This window comes from Muntiacus reevesi, chromosome 5 (genome assembly GCF_963930625.1).
Source record: "Muntiacus reevesi chromosome 5, mMunRee1.1, whole genome shotgun sequence".
Taxonomy (NCBI): Eukaryota; Metazoa; Chordata; class Mammalia; order Artiodactyla; family Cervidae; genus Muntiacus; species Muntiacus reevesi.
The window spans coordinates 8,680,269-8,703,713 of record NC_089253.1 but is presented as its reverse complement, the minus strand read 5'-3'; the positions used below and the strand labels follow the sequence as shown (position 1 = coordinate 8,703,713).

The 23,445-nt window shown below is 49.2% G+C and overlaps 1 protein-coding gene and 1 long non-coding RNA gene across 2 annotated transcripts; one reads left to right on the top strand and one right to left on the bottom strand.

Annotated features, from left to right (window-relative positions):
* Positions 1–750: 750 nt before the first annotated feature.
* FZD4 (frizzled class receptor 4) lies at positions 751–10,022 on the bottom strand. Its single transcript, XM_065936875.1, has 2 exons — positions 9,381–10,022; positions 751–7,210 (listed from the first exon to the last, which is right to left on the bottom strand). Exons 1-2 carry the CDS (start codon positions 9,663–9,665, stop codon positions 5,882–5,884), a joined length of 1,614 nt encoding a protein of 537 aa, XP_065792947.1. The 5' UTR covers positions 9,666–10,022; the 3' UTR covers positions 751–5,881.
* A 136-nt stretch (positions 10,023–10,158) lies between these two features.
* Positions 10,159–13,234, top strand: LOC136169460 (uncharacterized). The gene is made up of 3 exons (XR_010663408.1): positions 10,159–10,774; positions 11,864–11,955; positions 12,339–13,234. It is a non-coding gene; the product is annotated as an uncharacterized lncRNA (long non-coding RNA).
* The last annotated feature ends 10,211 nt before the right edge of the window (positions 13,235–23,445 follow it).

The window sequence follows — 23,445 nt, the reverse complement described above, 5'->3', positions numbered from 1 at the left end:
TTAAAGGTAAACCAAAAGGGCCAACGTTCTCCTCAGGGACCTCAACAGCATCTGCAACTGATGGCAAAGACTCCCCTCCCTGTGTGCCTGTGTGGTCCATAACACTGCTTGCTCCCATAGCAATGTCCTGATAAAGGCCTTGAATTTGCTTTGTCTGATGACTTTTCTGGCTATGGGGACACAGACCACCCAACTTATAAAATTAGCTGAAGAAGTCATTTTCCTGGCTGACTGATGTGACATACTCCCATGACGATTACACAACACACAACCATTGTGTAACCAGGAGGGAAAAAAAGGTTGGCTTTTTTGCTTTTTTCCCCAAAAAATTTGGAGTTAAAAAAAAGCTCCCTTTCCCCCTTTGCAGTGGCCTGAACTCTAGCAATGATAAGAAAACTTTTTTCAGGCTGCAACATTAAGCCAAAGGGACTGAGAAGGTATGTAAAAATGGTCACCACATGTACTGAAAATGCCAAAACAGGGTGTGATGGAGTGACAGCTTGAGAACTGTAGTCACATCCGAAGCATCATATGACCACTTGAGAGTTACCGACGACCACAGCAGTGATGGATTCTGTTGCCCTTGGATCTCAGAGGGCTGGCTGACCCAGGAGAAATCCCTTGGGGGAAAATTGCATCAGCAAAGATGACAAGGCTGTGCCTCTGCCCTGCAAACCCAGTTCTTTATTTCTCCCTGCTGGGTAAGCGTGCTTCCCAGGGGCTCTCAGACACCTGCAGGAAGAGGCCAAATTACACACCAGCTAATAAACAAAACTTTATTTTCCTTTAATACAAAAATTAAATAGCAAAGTTTTTTTTTATACAGTGATAAATTAGAAATTTACAGTACAGACATCAATGCAGACATACGTTTGTACATCCTCGATAGCACAGTCCATTTCTTCTGACGCTGAGCAATTCGTTCAGGGCACGTCGTAGGGCTTTGCCTGGTACCTCTAATGTCGAACATCTGAAAGTCCCTCAAGGTGGCCTCAAGGGGGCTGGGGCTGCAGGTGGCCCGGGGGACCGAGAAAGGCCACATGGCACGAGCTTGTCCGCCGCAGCAGCAGGCAGAATTTCATCTGTGTCTAGATCACACCTGATACTCACTCCGCCTTGCCGACCAAGAGCTCAGGGAACCTTTGTCCTCCTCCCGTCTAAAATCTCACAACATCCCTGTGAGGTAGGAAGAGATTCAGGGCCACCTAGATGCCCCACTGGGAGAGACGTGAGCGTCGCCTTCCCAAAGGCCCCAGCCAGGCCGGCCCCAGCCCTTGGCAGGATGGTGGGAGGGCAGATGGACCCGGGCTCTGGGGGGCAGGGGCGCACGCAGCCTCCGGGGAAGCCTGCTGGGATGACAGTGGTCATATACCAAATACTGTAGGCCATCAGGGAGCTCCGTAAGCTTGGAGGACATGGCTCATGGGTCCCCAGGCAGGCCCTCAAGTTGCCTGGGTGAATACTGGGGATTTGCTGGTGCAAAGAAGGGAAACAAGGTAAATCAGAAACGGGAACAGCAAGTGGGTTTACCGCAGGGTAGAAGCCTGTCGGGGCGGGCTCTGGGGCTCCGAGGTTCACTTCCCTCCGGGTAACGCCCAGTGAGCATCACCGCACACACCAGGAGAAGAGGTGGCAGCAGACTGCTCTGCCGAGGCCACAGCGCAACAAAATCCATTAGTTAAGGCTCTGGGATCTGATCCTTGCTCTGCGAGGAGTTTCCAAGATCTACGCCCCAGGCCCTGGAGAAAGATGAGAAACCCAGTCCCTGGCCAGACGTAATACAAACCCAGGTGGACACTCTGAATCCAAGCACAGTAAAGGAGCAAAAAGAACCGCCGAGGGTCCAATGACGTGACGTAATTGGCTGACACAGCAATTCTCTCCAACTTCCCCCATCACGGAATGAAATTCAGGACGTAGATCGATTCTGGGGGCTCCTCCAGCCCTCTTCCAGCTGCGGCGGTGGCCCCCTCACGGGAAGCCGGCGTGTGCACATCCTGGTGAAATCTCAAGTGAGTCTGCCTTTCAGGGCTGAGGCTGTGGGGTCCCCCTTCACACCCTCAGGTCTCAGCTGGGTTCCCAACACTGAATTCAGTGGCCAGGAGGCTGGGGGGGGCGGGCAGAGAGGACAGAGCTGGGGTGCTGGCAGTGTCAGAACCCAGACACAGAAGCTTCCTGAGGTCCAGGCTTGGGGGACGCAGGAGACGGAGGGCCAGGGGAAAGCAAAGTCAGAGAACACCTCGGGGAAATAAATGAGTGTCCCTCCTCCTCCTGGCTGAGGTCCCTGAGCAAGCTGCCAGTTCAGGAGCAGTCTCGGGGATCAGGAAACGGGTCTCCACAGAGGAAAAAGGATATGACTCAACCAAGGCGCTCCATCAGGCGGTTCTGGTCAGCTTCACTCTCCCCAGGTTCCCCTGCCCTGAGGTGTGGCCCTTAAGAGGAGGAGAAAGGAGCCTGCCAGAGAGGAAGCTGACAGAGGTGCCCTTGGGCCTTTTCGAGGCCGAGAGATTTTGTAGGAAGTTACAATTATATACCTACTTCTCCTGGATTTCTGAGAAAGAGGAAGAACCCTAACCTTTTCCCCAGCAAGCTGCTGTCCTCACATTCACCTGTGAGTCACTAGATGGGCTTCCCGGGCGGCTCAGTGGTAAAGAATCTGCCTCCAATGCAGGAGATTCGGGTTTGAACCCTGGGTTGGGAAGATCTCCTGGATGAAGGCATGGCAACCCACTCCGGTATTCTTGCCTGGAGAATCCTTTTGGACGGAGGAGCCTGGTGGGCTACAGCCTACAGAGTCACAAAGAGTCAGACACGACAGAAGTGACTTAGCATGTACGCGCAAGTCGCTAGAAAACCCCGAGCCCTGAACGGCCTGCCCCGGAAGCCACGTTAGATGGAGGCAAGGTTCATGATCATCAGGGAGGTTTCCATAGAGACTGTCCTGTAACAGAGTTGATGCTTTCTGGCAAAACCCCTGTACATCGATTTGCAAGGAACCCTGGGAAGGGCTTAGTGATGGGTTACAGTTAGAAAGACCCAGGAAGAGATTTATGGGATGGAGACAGTGAAACGGGTGGCAATTCAGGAGCCCCTGCTCTTCCTGAAACCAATGGCAAAGTTCAGCAGAACCAGGTCGGATTGGTTAGAGGAACAGAGTTGATCCTCCCCGATGTCCCTTAAGGTGCCTAACACAGGGCGTGACACGCAGCTGGCATTCAATAAATGTGCTAATTAACTTTTTTTTCAAACCAACTTAAGAGGTGAAGATAACTCACTTCAAGGTAACTGATAACTAACTCCTCAGCCACAAAACTCCTTTCCTAAAACCGTAAACAGAATGTGAAAGGAACAACCTGTAATCCTGTGACATTGCCAGTGTGTGCCAATGGCCAGTTCCGATCAAATATACTTCCCCGAGAAGGCAAGAGATTTATGGAAGAGACATTCTACAACCCAGAAAGCTCCAGAACTTGGGCATCCAGGTTCACCCAAGTACTCTTACTGTCACTATTTCATCATTCATAAACACAGAGCACTCTCTCCATGGCTGGCCCTCTGCTAGGATGCTTGCCTGGGTCACCCAGACACTGAAGCACTGCAAAGAGAATTGCATTGCAAACCCCTGCACAGTCCTTCTCCCCTTTCCTTGGCCGGAGTCGCCGAGCAACTCCCAAGACGCTGGAGAGGAGCGTGAGTAAGGGCAGGCTTTGCCCCTGGGTGCACGCTCCAGGACCCCGGTCAGCTATGGGAACCGTCTGGGAGCAGCAGAGGGAGTTCACATTCTACGTTTCAGGGGCGATGCAGTCGTAGATGGAGTTCAACTGGCCCTTCTGGGGAGCATTTCTCATGCTCCTGGAGCCCTGACCCAGAGCCCAGCCAAGGTAGTCAGGCCCAGAACACACAGTGGGGGCCACGAGTGCCCACTTAGCATCTGTGCATGAGGCCCCAAGACTCTGCCTTCCAAAACAGGCAACAGTCCTTACGCGCATCTTCATCTCAGCTCGAGAACCACAGCAAAACAGAGAAGGAAGGAAAATGTCAAACCAGGGGCATAAAGCTCAAACAAACAAAGACATGCTTATTTCCAGAATCTGAACTCCTATTTGCAAGTTTTAGTCCCTGGAGACACATTTCCACAAAGAAATGGGATAAAAGAGATTTCCTACCTGTTTTAAAGAGGGGGGGGGGGGCAGGGATAAAAAAAGAATCATCTCAAAGTTGCTAAAGCAAAGACCAAGCAGAACTTCAAGGACAGCAACCTGTGACATCAATCTGTCCCAAAGATCTGGTCATCAGAGGACCTCAGCGGGTTGAAGAGAAAGGCCAGATACAATTTTAAAAGAACTGCAACTTTTGAGAGGCTGCTAGGGGTACCCTCTTGCAAGGAATATAAAGCATACATTTTTAAAAGCTCTGGATACCCCTGCAAAATGCAATTAAGACCTGTGCTGTAAGACTTTGCAGTTCATTTCATATGGTCTACACTTTATTCCCTACGAACCAATCAAGCTCCTGGCTGGTATTCTGGAGATTCATTAAGCACCACATAAATACTCCAGGCCACACTGCCTCCAATGAAATCTTATGCGGAGCCCTTGCCAATTACTAGGAAACAATTATGCACCAAGTAGTTTGGATTAGTTGTCCTTAGCTCCCTCTACAAAATTGAAAGTCTCCACTGTGCTAAGCAGACCAGACTCTGATAACATTCTTATGCTAAAGAGAGAAAAAAAGGCACTATCATTCTGAGAATGCAAGCTGACCATAGTTTTAAAGTCAGTTGAGTAACTATTAAGTCATGGTCCAAGAATGTGCTTTTAATTGTAATTGACACACACAAATTATACAGTTAATCTGTGTGAATGCAAAGTTGCCAAGAAACGTAACATTTTAGCTCTTCCAGACTGGCGTCTGCATAGATACAATCACACGAAGTAAAATATATTAAGTCCCTGGTGCTCAATGCAATCGGTCTCTGGGGTGGGTAAGGTAAGTCGACTTGGTAGATCTCATTTTCCTCTGAATTAAGTGATTGTCAAGAAAGTGAATCGCCCTTCCTTTCCCCCTCATTAGACCCGCTGCAGTGCAAACATTCCTATAAAAATACCTATTTTGAGTCATTAATGTGAAATGGAGAAAACAGCAGCGGTCTAGGACGGAGCTGTTGAAATTTAAGAGGGAGAGAGAGAAGAAAAATCCACGGGATACCTCATATGTGTTTGTACAGTCCTTTTGTTTGTTCAAACAATTCTGTTTTATGACAAAGGCACTGAAAGATTCTGACACCACCTCTTGGGCGAGCAATCCACAAAGTTCTAAACAGCAGACAGTGCACCCGGAAAATGTTTATGTTAGATCAGCCAAACTATAAAACTCTTGTAACACTTCTCTGAACCCAGTGTTTCCAGTGTTTATAGATCGCTTTGCTGTCTCAAAGACCCAGTTAGTATTTAAAACTTTTAAAGGGTTAAAAAAAAAGTTAATCTTTCTCCCTGTAAGTTGCCTACTCACAGCTCAAATCCCACCCTGCAGGGAAAAGCAGCATCCCCTGGACTTCCTGGAATCTCGGGAGGACCTCCACGCTCCAAGCTGCGACCTGCTCAAGTGATCAATGTTTTGATTTTTCACAGCTTTGAAAGCCTCTTACTGGCTTTTCCATTTTGGATCATTCCAAAGTCTGCAGCAAAATCACTAGTTTTATGATGCTGGGCACAGATGGGCAGTGGGGGGGAGAGTGGTGGTGGGTTATTGGGGGGGGGTCACTGAAGTGTTGCTAGTTTGTTCAAACTGAGATTCACTGCATGAAGTTTTTTAGTAGCACTTGCATCCCAATGCTGGCATTCCCCCTTCAAAATCTGGAAAGCGTGGAGGCTGGCTAGCCTTATACCACAGTCTCATTGCCTCTCCCAGGCTTCACCCAACCATTCCCTCTTTTCTCTCTCTTTACCTTCCCAGAATTCACCAATCTGTTGGAACACTTCTGCCACGTGTGCAGAGTTTTGGCAGACCAAATCCACATGCCCGAAGTGATGCCCACCAGCAAAGACATAAAGATTTTCAACATTTCCACCGCCATGTTGGAGTCATCTGCGGAATACCGGAAGAGCGCCCAGTTGGAGATTTCATAGAAATAACAGGCAATCACGCAGGTTGCAGGCACCGTGTACAGGACCGAGAAGACCCCAATCTTCACCATCAGCCTTTCCAGCTTGTCTGTCTTTGTCCCGTCCTTTTGGAGATTGGACCGAATTTTGAACAAGGCCACCAAGCCCGCAGCAATGAACAAAGTCCCAATCACCAGGTAGGTGAACAGCGGGGCCACCACGAAGCCCGTGAGCGCATCCAGGTTCTGGTTCCCCACGTAGCACAGGCCAGTCAGCTCGTCCGCGTCCACCAGCCTCATAATCAAGATGACAATGGTTTTCACCGCGGGGATGGCCCAGGCTGCGATGTGGAAATAAGAGCTGTGCATTTCGATGGCTTCATGACCCCATTTGAGTCCCGCTGCCAAAAACCAAGTGAGCGTCAGAATAACCCACCAGATGGAACTGGCCATTCCAAAAAAGTACATCAGCAAGAAAATGATTGCACATCCTGTGTTCTTAAGGCCTTCTTGGATGAGAACAGGTTCTGCTGCCTCTTCAAAATCGCAGGATATCCTTTCCCGGCCTACCGTCAGCCTGACAATATAAGCAATGCTATAAATATTATAGCACATACTGAGAAAGATGATGGGGCGCTCCGGGTAGGAAAACCTGGAAGAATCGATCAGGAAAGTGAGCACAGTGAAGGCGGTGGAGATGAAGCACAGGCTGGCCCACACGGCCATCCAGACGTCGGTGAACTCCTTGGCCGAGCGGCTGTACAAGCCGGCGTCGTAGCCACACTTGAGAACGCAGTTCAGGCTCCTTTTCACCCAGATGTACTGATCCGAGTTGGTTCCCACGGAGTGGCACTCTTCCCCGGGCTGAATGGGGGTTTTGTGAGGCAAGGGCACTTCCTCATCCCCTGGCCCTTCCATGCACATGTGGTTGTGGTCGTTCTGGGGCGGGAATTTGCTGCAGTTTAGGCTCTCCGGCCAGGCAAAGCCAAACTCCTTCAGCACAGGCTCGCAGCGTCTCTTGACCGAAAGGCACATCCCGCCGCAGGGCCCGATGGGGATGTTGACCTTCTCCGTGCACATGGGCACATACACGGAACAAAGGAAGAACTGGAAAAAAGTCATGAAACGAACAGAGAAAACAGTGACAGTTGACATGGAAGTCTGACTGAAGGCTTGCACAAATTTGACTTGCTTCTGGGCAAAGTCCATATCTACTTTTAAATCGGTCAATAGGGGTATCTGGCTGTTGACTCTGACCTCAAATGAGCTTGAGGTCATTTGTTGACTCTGACCTCAAATAATCCATCACTTACACCCTTTTCTTCTTCTGGGTCTAGTAAACCCTTTCCAGGAGAACACAGATAAATAAATATATAAAAGGGACCCAAAGCATTACATAATCCCCTTTTGCACAACACTTAGGGAAACAAACCTTAAAGAGTTGACTTTGTGCCTCCCTCCCCTTTCAGCTACTATTTGAAAGAACTGGACAGACTGATCAGTCTGACTCAGTTCTCTGGGTGATAGGGTGATTTATTTTTATCCCCATTTCTTTATTACCATAAAAATATTCAAAAAAATGTAGATCCGGCTTTTGTCATGTTAACAGTCTCTCCTTCCTCTATTTTATTCCCCCAAATTATTTTTTAACCAGTCTCATATTGAAACAGAAAATGTCCTCATTGAGACACTGTTAAACGTTGAAATCTCTGGGCATCAGGGGCTTTGTTTGGCCAGGTTTCCTCAATGAATAATAATGAAGCACAATAGGAAAATACAAATGTTCAGTCCCTGAAACTGCAATACCAGCAGGGGAGAGTCCAGTTGCTGTCCTCAATTCCTCCAGCATTGATAAACAGTCTGCTTGGCTCCGTACAGATGTTGTCTATGAAGTCTAGAGTTACAAGTAACTATTTTCCAGCATGTAAAGGGATCTCGTCCTGTCCTTCAAAACAGCTTGGCTGCCTCCCCAGGATACATGTAATTAAAAATATATATCCCTGAAAAGCTGTTTTGCCAACAAAATTGCCACTGATGTCAGGATATGTGTTGTTTCCAAACTGAGAATTCGAGAATCACTTTTCTAAGCTTTTATAACCTAGTTCTAAAATCCTGACACTTCCACAGGGACATTTCACCAGCAACAGGTCTAATCCCAACCATCCCTCTGAAACCGCCATCCAACTTTTCAGATGACCTATGTAAAAACATGCACCTTGTAAGTCAACTGCCTGCCTGTTTATCTCCTAGAAGTTACAACCAGAACCACAGATTTCCAAAGCTTTCAGCCTGGATAACTATAGAACTATCCTCTATTCCCCTCCACTCCCCACCCCACCCCACCCCCTACCAGTTCTCTCTTTTCTAAATTTCTAAAAATCACTCATAGCCTTTCCAACAGAAACACAACCAGTGTTAACATTTTTAAAAGTTTCCTTCCAGTTGTTTTTTTTTTCAGTGAACTTGTCGTTGTGGTAAGATTATAATCACCCGTGTATACAAATTCTTTCTTCACTTATTATGTTAGGAAGAACATTTTTTACATGACTACATAAGCTTTAACATTTTTAACTGGGAAAAAAGAAAAAAAAAAAAACTTCCAATATACAAACTACCTTCTGGAGCTTGACCCGACTATATCACCTCTTCCCCAAGTGATGCCTTCTCCCCCTCCAGGTACTAAACCTGCCCTTAACCCTGAGAATAAGAAGGAACTCAAGCCAGCGCAACCTCTACATCATGACCTCTACAATCATGCAAGACAACGCAAGGGGCCATTCTGCAGAAAACGGGCCAAGGGTGTTGCATTTAATAACACACCCGAAAAATACGGGGGAGAAAGGAGGTCGGCGAGGGAGCAGAAATTCCCTGTCTCCTTATCACTCCCTTCCAAGTCTTAGCTGCAACTGGCTGCCGTGCAGAGGACTCGCCCACCGAGCAGCGGCGGCCAGAATCCTTGGCAAAGATAACTCTCAGCTCCGCTGGGGTTAGGGGCTTGGCCAGACACGGGTGGGCAGAGGAGAAAGACGGAAGGGCGGGGTGCAGAGCGGGTTCTCTCGCAGGCCAGATGACTTACACAACGTTTTGGCCTCCAGTCCCTGAGGAGGGACAGCAAAGTGGGGGTGGGGATGGAAATCACTTTTCCCGGATAGATATCGTTCCTTGAGACCTAGGTAGGGCACAGGGGGCTCGACCTGGCAAGGGCCCCGGGGAGTGAGTCCGGGGCTCGGAGGCGTCCCCCTGCCCCAGGGGTCCCGCCCGGGGAGGGGGCGCCCACCTGCAGCTGGCTGGAGCAGCCGTACTGGATGAGCGGCGTGAAGGTGGTCAGCTGCAGCTCGGCGTCCGTCTGCAGCTCGTGCCCCACCAGGTTGGGCATCTTGGTCACGTTGTAGCCCAGGTTCTGGCACATGGAGATGCGGATGGGGTCGCAGCGCCTCTCCTCCTCGTCCCCGAAGCCCCGCGCCGGCCCCAGCAGCAGCAGCAGCAGCAGCAGCCGCCGCGGACTGAGCCCGACGCCCCCGGGGCCCCCCAGGACGCGCAGCCCTGCGCCCCGCCAGGCCATGGCCAGAGCCGGGGGCGGCGGCGGCGGCGGCGCGGGGGGCTGCTCCAGCAGACACCCCCAGTTTGCACGGGGCCGCCGGCCGCCCGCGCTGCTCCGGGCTCCGGGGAGAGGGCGATAAGGCGCCAAGGGCGACGACGACGGGGCGGAGGGGTAGCGGCTGGCTCTCCCGCAGTTGCGCGCGACTACGTGGGGGCACTAGACGCCGCGAGCCAGGGCCGGAGGACGGCCTGCGGGGGTCATGGCTACGGGCGGCGAGCCCCGGGCCGGCGCCGGCCACGTCCGCGCAGCGCCTCCGCCGAGCCCGCCAGCACCCCGCGCCGCCGCGCCGCTCCGCCGCCCGAGCCCGAGGCGGCGCTGGAGGTTCGCGGGGGCGGGCCCGGAGCGCGACGGACGGTGCGCCTATCCAGTGGCCGCGCGCCGCCCGCCCCGCGCCCCGCCCTGCGCCCCGCCCCGCGGCCCCGGGCGGCCCGCCCCGCTCCCTGGCGCTCGCCTCCCTCCCACCCGGTGCGCGGCGCTCTGGGGCCGGGAGCGGAGGCCGCTGCGGCTCTCCCAGCCTGGCCCGCACGCCCCTTCTCTCCCGGGGGGGCGGCGCGCCCCCAGATCCCGCCGGCTCCCTTTGCTGCCCTCCAGCTGTCCCCTCGGCCCCTGGCCGCTTCCCCATCGGGCAGCGAAACGTACACAAAGAAACAGGATTTCGGGCTTATTTACGAAGATCGTGGTTTTTAAACTGCCGGCTGTGACCCGGAGCAAACCGCTCGGCCTCTCGGTGTCGGGGTCCTCGCCCGTAAAGAGACTGGGGAGGATCAGAGCGATAAGGCTTTTCGCAAGCGGGGCCCTGCGCCTGGCACGGCGCGGGCGCGCGGCTCCGTGCGCCCCCCAACACGCCCGGCGTGAAGCCCGGCCCCGCTCCCGCCCCCCGCTTCGGCCCGACCAGCAGCCGCGAGTCGGGGGAGGGGGGCGCCCCGGAGCCGCCGACTGCCTCGCGCTCCGATTTCCTCACCGTACGAAATGAAATTCCACAGGGGGATTCGAGAGGAAATGAGACCGGGACGCTCCGTGCTTCTCGGCCCGCCGCCCTTCCTGTCTCGGGGACACGGTTTCTAAATAAGGTTGGGAGGGCGAGAGGGCGGGAGGGGAGAAGCTTGACCTGTGCAGGAGGGGCTGCCGGGGTGGGGAGGGGGCCGGGAAGGCTGCCCTCCCCAGCCTTCCGGGCATCCCCCCGCACCCCGCCCTGCCTCCTGCATCTCTTTCCAACTTTCTCTGCTTCTGCGGGGGTCCTGGGGATCATGCCAGCCGTGTTTTGATCCAGCTTTACCCTCTCATTCCCAGCCCTTCTCCCCACCCTCCCCTCCTTCGGCCGAGTTTGGTGCTAGCCCACACTCTCCACTCAAGCCTCAGCAGGTGGATTCCTAAACGATTTAGTCCTTGCAGGACTGCCAGTGTGCCTCGCAGAGCCTCAGATGGGTCACCTGTAAAATAAGGAAGTTCATATCTACCGCACACAGTTGTTCTGCCTTAAATGAGATAATATGTGTAAATTGTTGCGCACACTGACTGGCCCGTCTTAAGTGCCAAATAACTTGGTTATTGTTGATGCTGTGGAAATCTCCTGCAGCCCAGGTCTAAGGATCTGGGTTAAGAGCTTTGTGCTCTCTTCCTGAGAGCTTTTTGTCCAACACTTACCACAGTTCTCCAAGAACTTGGTGACAGGGACCAAGTTTCTAATGTGTGTTTATGTCCTCCCATTTCAGGTAAGTCTAGCATATAGCAGAAGTGGATGCAAGTTGAAAGGACCTCAGTACCACTCATGTGGTAATCACCTTAAGCCTTGTATATATTACCAGCCGGTCCTGGGTAAGGGCAAGAATGGAATCTTTTTTTTTTTTTTTTTTTTTTGCTATCTGGCTCTGTGCCTAGAAGTGTGTTAGACACATACAAGCTGCAAGGTCTCCAGCCATCATCATGACCTTCCAGGGAAGGAGACTCTATTTGCCCCTCAAAGAAATGAAGAAACTGCGGTCAGAACCAGTGATGGTTACAAAACGAAAGGGAAAAAACAGAGGCTCAAGGGAGGCCTTTGGAAAATGAAAAAAGTGGGAGTCGGGGGGAGCAGGGTTATTTCCTCAGAAAAGTTCCAAGCTGGGAACTTTTTTGTGTGTTTTCAGCAGTAGGGTTGAATCTTCTCTTTATCTTTGCAGAGTAATGCATGAGACCACTGGCCTACAGAGATGAATAAATGAACTAAATGGTTCTCACCTTGTAGGAACTCACAGGAGGAGACAATAAACAGGTAACAGTAACTCCATGTGTAAGGGCCCACAGAGAGAACTCTGGCTAAATTGAAGGTAGAAGTAGCTGAATTTAGAGGGCTGCTCAAAGGGTAGAATTCTGAGCTCCTTGACAAAGCAGAGCTCTGGGCAGTTGGCACTTCTCCTTGGGCACTTGCAAAGAGGGCAGAGGGGTTTGCTTTCTGCTAAAGATTTGTGTACACGGTTTATTAAGCAGTGGTCAAGAAGCAGGAGCTGTCTGTGCACAGGGCCTAGCACACAGAGGCAGTTCACTGTGTTGGCTGAAGGAATACTGCTATCAAATCAATAACAGATAACTTATGTAGAACTTTTACTCTGCACCAGATATGGTGTTACACACTTTGCATGCATTTATTTCACACAGCGGCCTCAGCAAACTGACGTTGCAAGAGGGTAAGCCGTTTGCCCAAGAACATACAGTAAGTGACAGAGAAGATGTGTATCTTCTGGCCCGAAAGTCTGTGTGCGTGGCGCCGTGTTCACAGAGGAAGCTGCCCGAAACTCCGCCTAATCCATGGTTACAGATAACCCTTTTGTGATCTGGACCTCTTATTCCTAGAGTCCTGCCATCTCTGCCTCGGCCTGCTTGATGCGACTGTCTCCTTTGAGAGCCCTTGAAAAAGCCCCTTGCCCATCAGAAGCTTTTCCTGTCAACAGCTTTTCTTTCCCAGCATGGAACTCATCGCAGGTATTTTCCAAAAAAGAAAGCCCGGGGAATCACATTTCAGTCTGAATGTGGAAAGAAAACAAAGCCCACGACTTAGAGCTAAGTCTGAATGGCCTGGAGCCTCCCTCTCACCGAGTGGTTTACACAGTCGCCAATCTGCGCCTGGTGACAGGCATGGCATGTTTGTCTTTGTTGCAGAAAATGCTTCCCCAAGGGAGTTCCAGGCAGCAGGCTCCCCGCCCTGCGACATGCACTGCTCAAGAGAGGTGCGTGCTGAGTCTCAGCCACTCTGTCATGTCCAGCTCTTTATGACCGCATGGATGATGGCCCACCAGGCTCCACTGTTTGTGGGATTTTTCAAGCAAGAAAATTGGAGTGGGTTGCCAGTTCCCCCTCCAGGGAATCTTACTGGACCAGGGATCGAACCTGCGTCTTCTGCATTGGTAGGCGGATTCTGTACCACTGAGGCACCTGGGAGGCCCAAGAGAGGAGTCAAAGATAGGGACTTGAGAACAGACCTTCTGATAACCTAAAGGATGGGCCAGGGGTCCCTACTGGCTCTGGCCTGAGAGCCTGGGCAGCTTCCTACATCTACTCCCCTGGTAACAAAGATGCAGCCACTTTGGAGCAGCAACAAACATGACTTCAGCGGGCTCTTGGGCAGTTGGAGGGCTCTCTATTTGCATCTAATGAGAGGCTGGGTTCTAATTAACTCCTGTGATGTGTTAATTTTTCAACCTGACATTTTCTGCTCTAATAGATTCTTGTAATGGTTCCTAAATTAAAGGCTGCATTTGCAGACTAACTTTTAGGTTAAAATCCACCACCTAGGGGGTGGGGGAGGTGGCCCATAAACATCCTTTCCCTCCTAAGGGAAACCTCTCATTTGCAGTTCTTTGCTAACCCAATTAAGTGCTGAAGTAGTCACCCTAGAGCCTGCTTTTTATTTCCTGCGAAACAATCCAACTAATCCATATTCAGTAGCTTCCAAGAAAAGTCTTATTCCAACCACTCATGAAGAAACCAGCTTCTTTGAATCTGGACAGAACATTTAAAACTCACAAAGAGCTGTCTTGATAGAAAATGTAAGAAAGTGGTTCGTTTTTATCCTGTTTGGTTTTTGAAGGAGAAATTCACTGCGACTAAAACCTCATAAGGATTGGGAATTTACTGCGGGGCCACAGAGCAGGGGATAAGCCATGCCCCATCCCATCCGTGTGCAGTCTGAGCGCTGCGTCTTCCCTGGCACCCAAGAACATGTAGACTGAGTGAACCAGAAGGGAACACTAATCTAGCTCAAAGTTGAGGAATCAGAGGCCCCAGGGTGTTAAGTAAAGTGAAAGTGTCAATCAGTTGTGTCCAGTGGACTGTAGCCCACCAGGTGCCTCTGTCCATGGGATTCTCCAGGCCAGAATACTGGAATAGGTTGCCATTTCCTTCTCCAGGGGATCTTCTCGACTCAGGGATCAAACCCAGGTCTTCTGCATTGCAGGCAGATTCTTATATATAAATATATATAAGAATCAGGTCACCACAGAACTCTTGGGTGTCACGGAGTCTAAGCCCGGTTATTCCTCCTTCCAAGCATAAGGTGTTATAGAGGACACTGTTGCTGGTGGTGATGGTTTAATGTACAGATGGGCAATCAAGAACCTTTGCAGGAGGCAACACATAATGCAAACATTTATGGACGTGTCACTGAGCTGGATGCTGAGTGGTATGCAGATATAAAAGGGGGCCCCTGCCTTCACAGAGCAGACAGTAACATCGGAGGAGATTGAGACTGAGAGTGAAACAAAATTGTTTATAGTTAAATGCTTTTTCTTGAGCTCCCTTACTGTATTACAATTTAGTTTTTTCTTTTGTTTTGTTCTCCTCCATCTCCTTCAAAACCCTCTGAGGCTGTGTCCTTTTCACCATTGTGCTGTTGAACAGCAAAGAAAAATACCACCTGACCCAAAGAAAGCACTCAATAGATACCTAGACAAATGAATGAATGTTCAAGCTATAAGTGCTCTAGTTCTTCAGAAAAAGAACCTTCATTGTGTGCTGGATACAGATGACCACCAAAATACAGCCTAACTGGTCCCAGAATGATGGTTGCGTCTGTTGTATAAGCCACTCCTGCAAGTCAGCTTTCGGCTCTCTTCTGAACTTGGTTGTTTTATCAATCATTTATCTTTTCTATTTTATTGTGCCAATTCCTAGATCCTTTAAGGTAGAAAAGTGTATTGGCTCAAATTGTTGTTTGATTCAGAATGCTGTTTCTCTACTTCATAAATCAGCTCAAGACATTTTCTTATCACTGTTTGTCGGCTAGTTGACTACCCATCTCATTACTGTCAGTCATTAGGAATCATACATGCTTCAAGACAGGCAGTAAGCAGGGGTCTCAAGCCAAGGAGTTATAATTTAGGGGATCACCTGAGAGTGATACATTTGTAGAAAAATTGGAATGTGAGTTTAGCTGTGAGGCATGTGTAAGTTTCCAAGAAACCTTGGGAAGCATGGAAAAGAAGGCACCTGTAATAACATTCTTATAGGCATCACTCGTCAGGTGACACAGGTGAGAAGTGAACAGGGATGAAAATGGTGCTAAATAATTACCAATGGGTGAGCCAGCCATCTGCTGAGGATAAGCATGAACTGGATTAGACAGAGTTACAGATGGTGGTTTTAAACCATAGCCTCAGTTTCTTTGACCTTGTTCCCATTAAAGGGCAGAATATATGTTCCTTTTCCTTGACTCTGGAATCCTTCAACCAATAGAATATGATGTGGCACTAGGTGACTCCCAAAGCTACGTCGTGAAACCACGCACTTTCTACCTTATTTACTGGGAAATTCATTCTAGAGCTCTGAGCAGCCTTGTAATGTCCAATTACCTTGATACCACTATACAGGAGAGGTCACATGTGGGCTTTCGAGCAGACAATCCCAGACAGATCTGTCCTTCAGTCATCCCAGGCCACGTGCCAGAAATGTGAATGAAGATGCCACCTTGGAAACGGGGTCCCTGGCCCCAGCTTCTCCTGCTCCCAGCTGTTTGAATCATCCCAGCCCAGACCTTATGAGGCAGAGAAGAATCATCCTTGCTGCACCCTTTCCAAATTCCTGACGCACAAAACCCATATTAGTTATTGTTTTATGTCTATCTTAGTCCATTTGAGCTGCTGTATCAAAGTACCACAGACTGGGTGTCTTATAAATAGAAATTTGTTTCTCCCAGCTCTGGACCCTGAGAAGTCCGAGATCAAGGAACCAGTAGATTCAGTGGGAAGGGGCCCACCTCCTGGTTCGTAGATGTCTGCCTTTTTGCTGTTCTCACATAGCAGGGACTTCCCAAGTGGCTCAGTGGAATAGAATCTGCCTGCCATTGCAGGAGATCCAGGAGACATGGGTTCGATCCCTGGGTTGGGAAGATCCCCTGGAGTAGGAAATGGCAACCGAATCCAGTATTCTTTGGAGAATTCCATGGACAGAGTAGCCTGGTGGGCTGAAGCCCAAGGGGTAACAAAAAGTCAAACATGACTGAGCAACTGAGCATCCATGCACACATAGCAGAAGGAAGAAGGGAGCTCTCCAGGGTCTTTTTTATAAGGACATTAATCCCATTCATGAAGACCCACCCTCGTGACCTAATCACCTCCCCAAATCCCCATTTCCAATATGAATATATTGGGGACTGGGGTTTCAACATATGAATTTTTTCCTTTATTTATTTATCTTTAATTAACTTATATGGTGAAAATCAACAAATGAATTTTGAAAGGACACAAACATTCAGTCAGTTGCAATGCCTATAGGTTTAGGTTGGTTTGTTACTCAGCATCGTATAACCAAAGCAGAAGTAAAGGGACAAATGATCAAAAGACAGTGTGACTGTTAGAGAAAGAATGACTATCACCCAAAGGAGGATAAAGGGACTTTAGATGGGGTGATGTTTTCAGTTGCACAAGCGACAGATGGGTCATGTTAGGTGAAAGCAGGATTGTGCCACTGTCTTTAGAATTCTTTAGCTCAGCTGGCAAAGAATCTGCCTGCAATGCAGGAAGTGAAGTCGCTCAGTCATGTCCAACTCTTTGCAACCCCACGGACGGCAGCCTACCAGGCTCTGCTGTCCATGGGATTTTCCAGGCAAGGATACTGGAGTGGGCTGCCATTTCCTTCTCCAGGGGATCTTCCCAACCCAGGGATCGAACCTGAGTGTCCTGCATTGCAGACAGATGCTTTACCATCTGAGCCACCAGGGAAGCACCCAAAACCCCGTTCAATTCCTGGGTGGGGAAGATTCCCTGAGGAAGGGCATGGCTACCCACTCCAGTATTCTTGCCTGGAGAATCCCATGGACAGAGGAGCCTGGCGGGCTGCAGTCCATGGGGTCACAAAGAGTCAGACATGACTAAGTGACTAAGCTCACACACGTGGTTTAGAGAAGGGTGTGTGACCGCCGAGTTGACAGAGAGTGACTGTGGTAGCTTTGTACTGTGTCCGTTTTGCTACAGTAGAACTCCATTTCCCCAGATTCCCTTCCCTGCCTGGTTCCAGATTGGCATTAGCCACAAGAGAAACTGTCCCGAGACTGGCCAGGGGGAGGTGAAGTCGCACTTTATACCCTGAACGTCAGTGTTGGGTACCAGGCGCCGTGGCAGTTCACGTGCGTTGTCCCTACCGGCTGGCTCACTTGCCGGGGGGCTCAGCATCTCAGCCTGCACTGTCTCCTTCAGCTTCTCCACGTCCGGAGCCAGTTGTGAGTGATTCTGTGGCCAAGGGCTGGAGCTTCTGCAGGCCGTCTGCACCCTCAAGATGAGAGGTGGCTAGAGTCAGGCACGGGATCCAGTTTGTCGCTGTAGTTCCAATGTGCCCTCGACTTCCCAAACTTTGTGCAGAGCTTTTCTTGTTGATTGCAGTCCCTTCCATCCAGTACCTTTGCAGAGTACTTTCCACTGGCTTCTGCATTTTGTAAGGTCTGACGCTTATTATAAATTCTTGATTCTACCTCCCTCAGAGTGACTCTGCTTCTTCGATCAAACCCTGACTGATACATTCTGTAAAAATGACTCACAGGATGTTGCCTCTGGCAGCTGCCTTAGGGGTCATCTGGTGCACTCCTCATTTCTGAATGGGGAAACTGAGGTCCTCAATGTGACTTGCCCAAGGGGCACATAAAAATGAGTAGTCAAGGGACTTCCCTGGTGGTCCAGTGGTTAAGAATCTGCCTGCCAACACAGGGAACACAGGTTTGATCCCGGCTCAGAGAACTAAGACTCCACATGCTGCGTGCAAAGCAGCTAAGCCCACATGCCACAGCTACTGAAGCAATGCCCCTTAGAGCTTGTGCTCTAGCAAGAGAAAGCACCACGTTGAGAAGCCCGCACTTTGCAACTAGAGAGCAGCCCCCGCTCGCTGCAACTAGAGCAAGCCCCCTTGCAGCAGCGAAGAGCCAGTGAAGTCAAAGCCAAATTAATTAATTTTTAAAAATCTAAAACTTAAAAAAAAAAAAAAAAAAGAGTGGTCGAACCAGCTTGCTAATCTGCTCTGTGACCTCAGTATTTGTCAAATTCCTCTCTGACTTAGGCAATTGTGACGGGCCTGCTGTCCCAGATTCTGTTCTCTACCTAAGCATCTGATGGAGCCCCTTCCATACGTAGATGAGCTCATTTAATCCACCGGCTCGCCAGAGTATATCCTAAACCTGGATTACCTCTCCCTGTCTCCACCACCTCCAACTGGCCGGCCCTTATCAGCACTCACTCACGACTGTTTCTCTCAACAGACCTGCTCATCGGCAGTCTCTTCTCCACCCAGAAACGGGGGCATCCTTACAGCTTCCGCCACCGGCTCTCCGCTCCTGCTGAAAGCCTCTCGGTGGTTCCCCACTGCTGTTGGAGTGAAGTGGATCATGTCTGCACAGCGCCGGCTCCCCTCCGTTTGGTTCACACCCTCTGCGTGCTCAGGGCTCTCTCGGACGTCCACCTTCCTTCTGGACGGCTGGTTGCTGCCACGGAGGCTCCGTGGTCCCCTCGGCCTGGAAGGCCGCTCTTCCCCAGCCTCGCGTCACTGCTTCCTCCTGACAAAGGGCATTTCCTCTGCGAGGCCGCCCTGGACACCGCTGTCTCACCCCTCCCTTCAGTCACTTACTCCTTCCTCTGTTTTATTTCCTTCCCAGCATGTACCGAGGCCTGTCACTGTCTTGGCTATTTACTCGATTATTTATTTATTTTAATTTTAAAATATTAATATTTATTTACCTGGCTGCAGCAGGTCATTCTTCACATGCAAACTCTCAGTTGTGGCACATGGAATCTAGTCCCCTGACCAGGGATCAAACCCCGGCCCTCCTGCACTGGGAGTGCGGAGTCTTAGCCACTGGACCTCCAGGAGGTCCCTACTGGCTTATTTAATAATGTTGTCTCTCTCCTACCTAGAAAGAATCTCCATGAGGACAGGGTCTTAAATGTCTTATTCGTTACTATACCCCTGATGCCTGGAATGTACTCAGAAAATATTTGTTAAATGAGCAGACCTGTATGGTACCCACTGTAATTCTCTCCACTTTGCAAATGAGGAGAGCGCCTTGTAGGTTAAAAACTGGCCTGGAGCCCCATAGTAAATTGTTGTTGTTCAGTCACCAAGTTGTGTCTGACTCTTTGCAACCCCATGGATGGCAGCACACCAGGCTTCCCTGTCCTTCACTGTCTCCCAGAGTTTGCTGAAACTCATGTCCATTGAGTTGGTGATGCCAACAGTAAATAGTAGAATTGATATTATTCTAACATGGGTTCACCTGGTCCTCATGCATACCACTTTAGAGGTTTCATTGACTCCATTAGTGTCCTTTGGTGCAAAATGTGTCCAGATATCAGAACTGCAAGAAACCTTTGATAATCAGCTATTGATAGCTCCTTGCCTAGTCATTATAGTAAAGTGAATCAATTAACCATGTCTTGAGTCCTTCCTGTGGGTACCAATAAGTTAATTGGAATTGCTCCACCAAATAGGACAGATATTAAGGATCCCTTGTTTATCACATCCTGGGAATTATAGATGCCTGCGTGTTTATCTGACTTTCCTACAATAGCTCTCAAGGGTTACAGTCCATGGGGTCGCAAAGAACCGGACATGACTGAGCGACTTCACTTCACTTTCAGTTTCAAGAAAGTGGTTGACTTTTAGACCTTCTTGTTTCAGTCTTTCTTCATTATCTCCTCTGCCTTCAAGAAGCTCTACCATTTCTATCCTAAAACAAGAATAGACATCTTTTAAGAAACCAATTTTCAGACTCATGCAAAGAAACAGTAGTAGTGGACAGCATCTGTTAGGTCACCAGAGGCCTGGGAGGAACCTTCCAGATCATCTGCTGCAGAACTCAACAAATAAAGAATCTGAGACCCGGTGGGTGCAGATGGCTTATCCAAGATGGGCTAAAAATAGATCTCCTTTACTCTGAATCCAGGACTCTTCCCACCGCATTGCACTGTCTTTCTTCTACCTTCTTCCTGGAGAAACTAGGATTGCTATGGAAACCAGGTTACAGGTAAACAGCAGCAGGCCCATTACTCAGACCCAAGGCTTCAGGCTGCTTATGTAGGGATCTCGGTCATAGATGCTCTGTAAACCAGGCTCTTTCTACTTGTTCTCAGGAGCACTGCTACACGTGGCCACTCCTGTACCAAGGAGGACTAAAATCACCCCAACTGCGAGCACTTCAGAACGTCCAGTCACTCATCCACCTCAGTCGGCTCATCTCCCCTTCTGCCTTGTCCACTCGCTGTGTTTCAGAAAAGCTGTGTTGAATGATTTACTTATTTCTGCTTCTGTGACTAAGCCTTCCTTGAAGGGTGAGCTGAGACATCCCTGCCAACAAAGTCTGAATTATAGTATCCTCATGAGGTGGGCTTCCCCAGAGACTCAGCAGTAAAGAATCTGCCTGCAATGCAGGAGATCCTGGTTTGATCCCTGCATTGGGAAGATCCCCTGAAGGAGGAAATGGCAACCCTCTTCAGTATTCTTGCTTGGAGAATCCCATGGACAGAAGAGCTTGACAGGGGTCACAAAGACTCAGACACAACTTAGTGACTAAACAACAACTATTGTGTCTATTTATAAGTGACAGAAGATTTGGAGGGATTAAGGCACTTTCTCAAGGTTTTACAGTATAGGGCAGAGTTAGGTCTGTCCACAGAGAGACCTGCAAATAAAGCAAGCAAATTAGATCCAGAGTAATCTGATTGGAAATTTTAACTTTATGGTTACTAGTATGTGATGCTGATCAGTTTGATCTTTCTGAGTCTCAGTGTCCATATCTTTAAAATGGAATAATAAAAACAATGGCAGACCCTGTCAGTTGTTTTGCCAGTAGCCTCCCCCTACCCCTACTCAGTTCAGTTCAGTCACTCAGCTGTGTGACTCTTTGCGAGCCCATAGACTGAAGCATGCCAGGCCTCCCTGTCCATCACCAACTCCCAGAGTTTACTCAAACTCATGTCCATTGAGTCAGTGATGCCATCCAACCATCTCATCCTCTGTCATCCCCTTCTCGTCCTGCCTTCAATCTTTCCCAGCATCAGGGTCTTTTCCAATGCTGTCAGTTCCTCCCCTCAGGTGGCCTATCCCTGCTGGCCCAATCCAAACCTTTTTTCCTTTCTAAGAACAATGTGTTAGACTGTTAAGTGCTTCAGAGGAAGATGGGCTCTTTCCTGGCTCTAGGGCATGGCAGCAAATTTCTCGCCTTGCAAGAAACTGGCTTACGAATGGGCATGTGATACAACTCTAGCCAACGAGATGGAGGTACAAATGAGTGGTAGGGGGGGCTCATCACAGGGGACGATTTTCCTGACTTTGAGAAGGGGATTCGCTGGTGGCTCAAATGGTAAAGAATCTGCCTTCCGTGCAGGTTGTCTGGGTTTGATCCCTGGGTCCATTACAGCAAGAAGATCAGCCTCTTCTTCTTTAGTGTATTTATTTGGCTGCATCAGGTCTCAGCTATAGCACGTGGGATCTCACATTCTGAGAGATCTGAGGGCATGCCCTCAGTAACTGTGGCACATGGGCTTAGTTGCCCCTCGGCATGAGGGATCTTAGTTCCCGCCCCGGGGACCGAACCCACATCCCCTGCGTTGGAAGGTGAGTTCTCAACCATTGGACCACCAGGAAGGTCCCAATCGGCCTCTTCTTACTCCAGGTCTTGGATGTTGTTTGAGGCTATGATGACTGGAACTGTGGCTGCCATTTTGCTTCCCCAGAGAGGCCGAATGGTGAAGATGAATGTGTGGTTAATTTTACGGGTCAATTTGACTGGACTAGAGGGTGTCCAGATATTTGGTTAAACATTATTCTAGGTGTTTCTGTGAGGATATTTTTGCATGAGTTTAACATTCCAATCAATAGACGGAGTAAAGCAGATTGTTCTCCCTAACACAGATGGACCTCATCCAGTCTAAACAGAATAAAATAGGTCTAAATAGAATTAAAAGGCTGACCCTCCGCTGAAACGAGAAAATTCCTCTGCCTTTGATCTGGGACATCAGTTTTGTCCTGCTTTCAGGCTAGAACTGAACTATTGGCTCTTCCTGGGCTTTGAGCCGGCTAGACTTCAGACTGTAAGTGCACCATGAGCTCTTCTGGTCTCTAGCTTGTCAACTCACCCTGCAGGTCTTGGGAGAGTCAGCTTCCATACCCACTTTGATATGTGTATATCTGTTCTATTGGTTCTGTTTTTCTGAAGAGCCCTGACTAATAAAATGAGAGAGCAGAAAGATGAAAAGAACCTGGATTCTTGCAGATATGACTGAGCTACTGAATTAATCAGCCCCAGTAATCCTTATTCTTCAATTGATAGTTAGGTGAGAGAATACAGTTTTCTTCTTGTGGAAGCCACTTTTAATTGGGTTTCTTTCTTATTTCTTGTAACTGAAGGCTCTATAAGTGATCCAGCAGTCAAAGCAGTAGGATAGTTGTGAAAATTTAATGGTGGTTAGTAAATATTAGTTCTCCTCTCAGAATCTGAATTATAGAGCAAGACTCTTAATACTGATAATCCCTTAAATAGTCTTTTTGCCACAGAATGCCTCCCTAGGCATTATTCTACTAGATTGTGGGTTATTGTTATTATTACTATTGGCCTCAGTGTGCAGCTTGTTTGGATCTTACTTCCCGAACAGGGATTGGACCCAGGGCCACAGCAGTGACAGCGCCAAGTCCTAACTAATGGCCTACCAGGGAACTCCCTAGATTGTAAATGTCTTGAAAATTGACATCAGGTTTATTTTGTCTTGAGCTGTAACTCCTAGCACAGATATTGAATCTCTGTGAGATTATATCTTTTTGTGGATTTGTTCTTCAGTGACAGTGATGCTCTTGGAAATAATTGCCTAGGAATTGGGCAAAGTGAATTAACACAACTCTAGATGTAGGCCTCATGGTATAGTTGCTGGTTATGCGTGCATGCATGCTCAGTTGCTTAAGCTGTATCTGACTCTTTGTGACCCTATGTACTGTAGCTCGCCAGGCTCCTCTGTCCATAGGATTCTGCAGGCAAGGATACTAGCGTGGGTTGCTAATGCCCTCCTCCAGGGGATCTTCTGGAGCCAGGGATCAAACCCATGTCTCCTGCATTGCAGGCAGATTCTTTACTGCTGAACCACTGGGGACAGTTGGTTGTTGGTTATAGGACAGTTCAATTTGGTTCTTTGATTGGCAGACTTTATGTTAAGGTATTTGAATATTAACTGCTATTATCTAAGGCCTATGTTATATTGAAGGCATCATTAACTTTATAACCCATCATGTGAACATTCCCTGA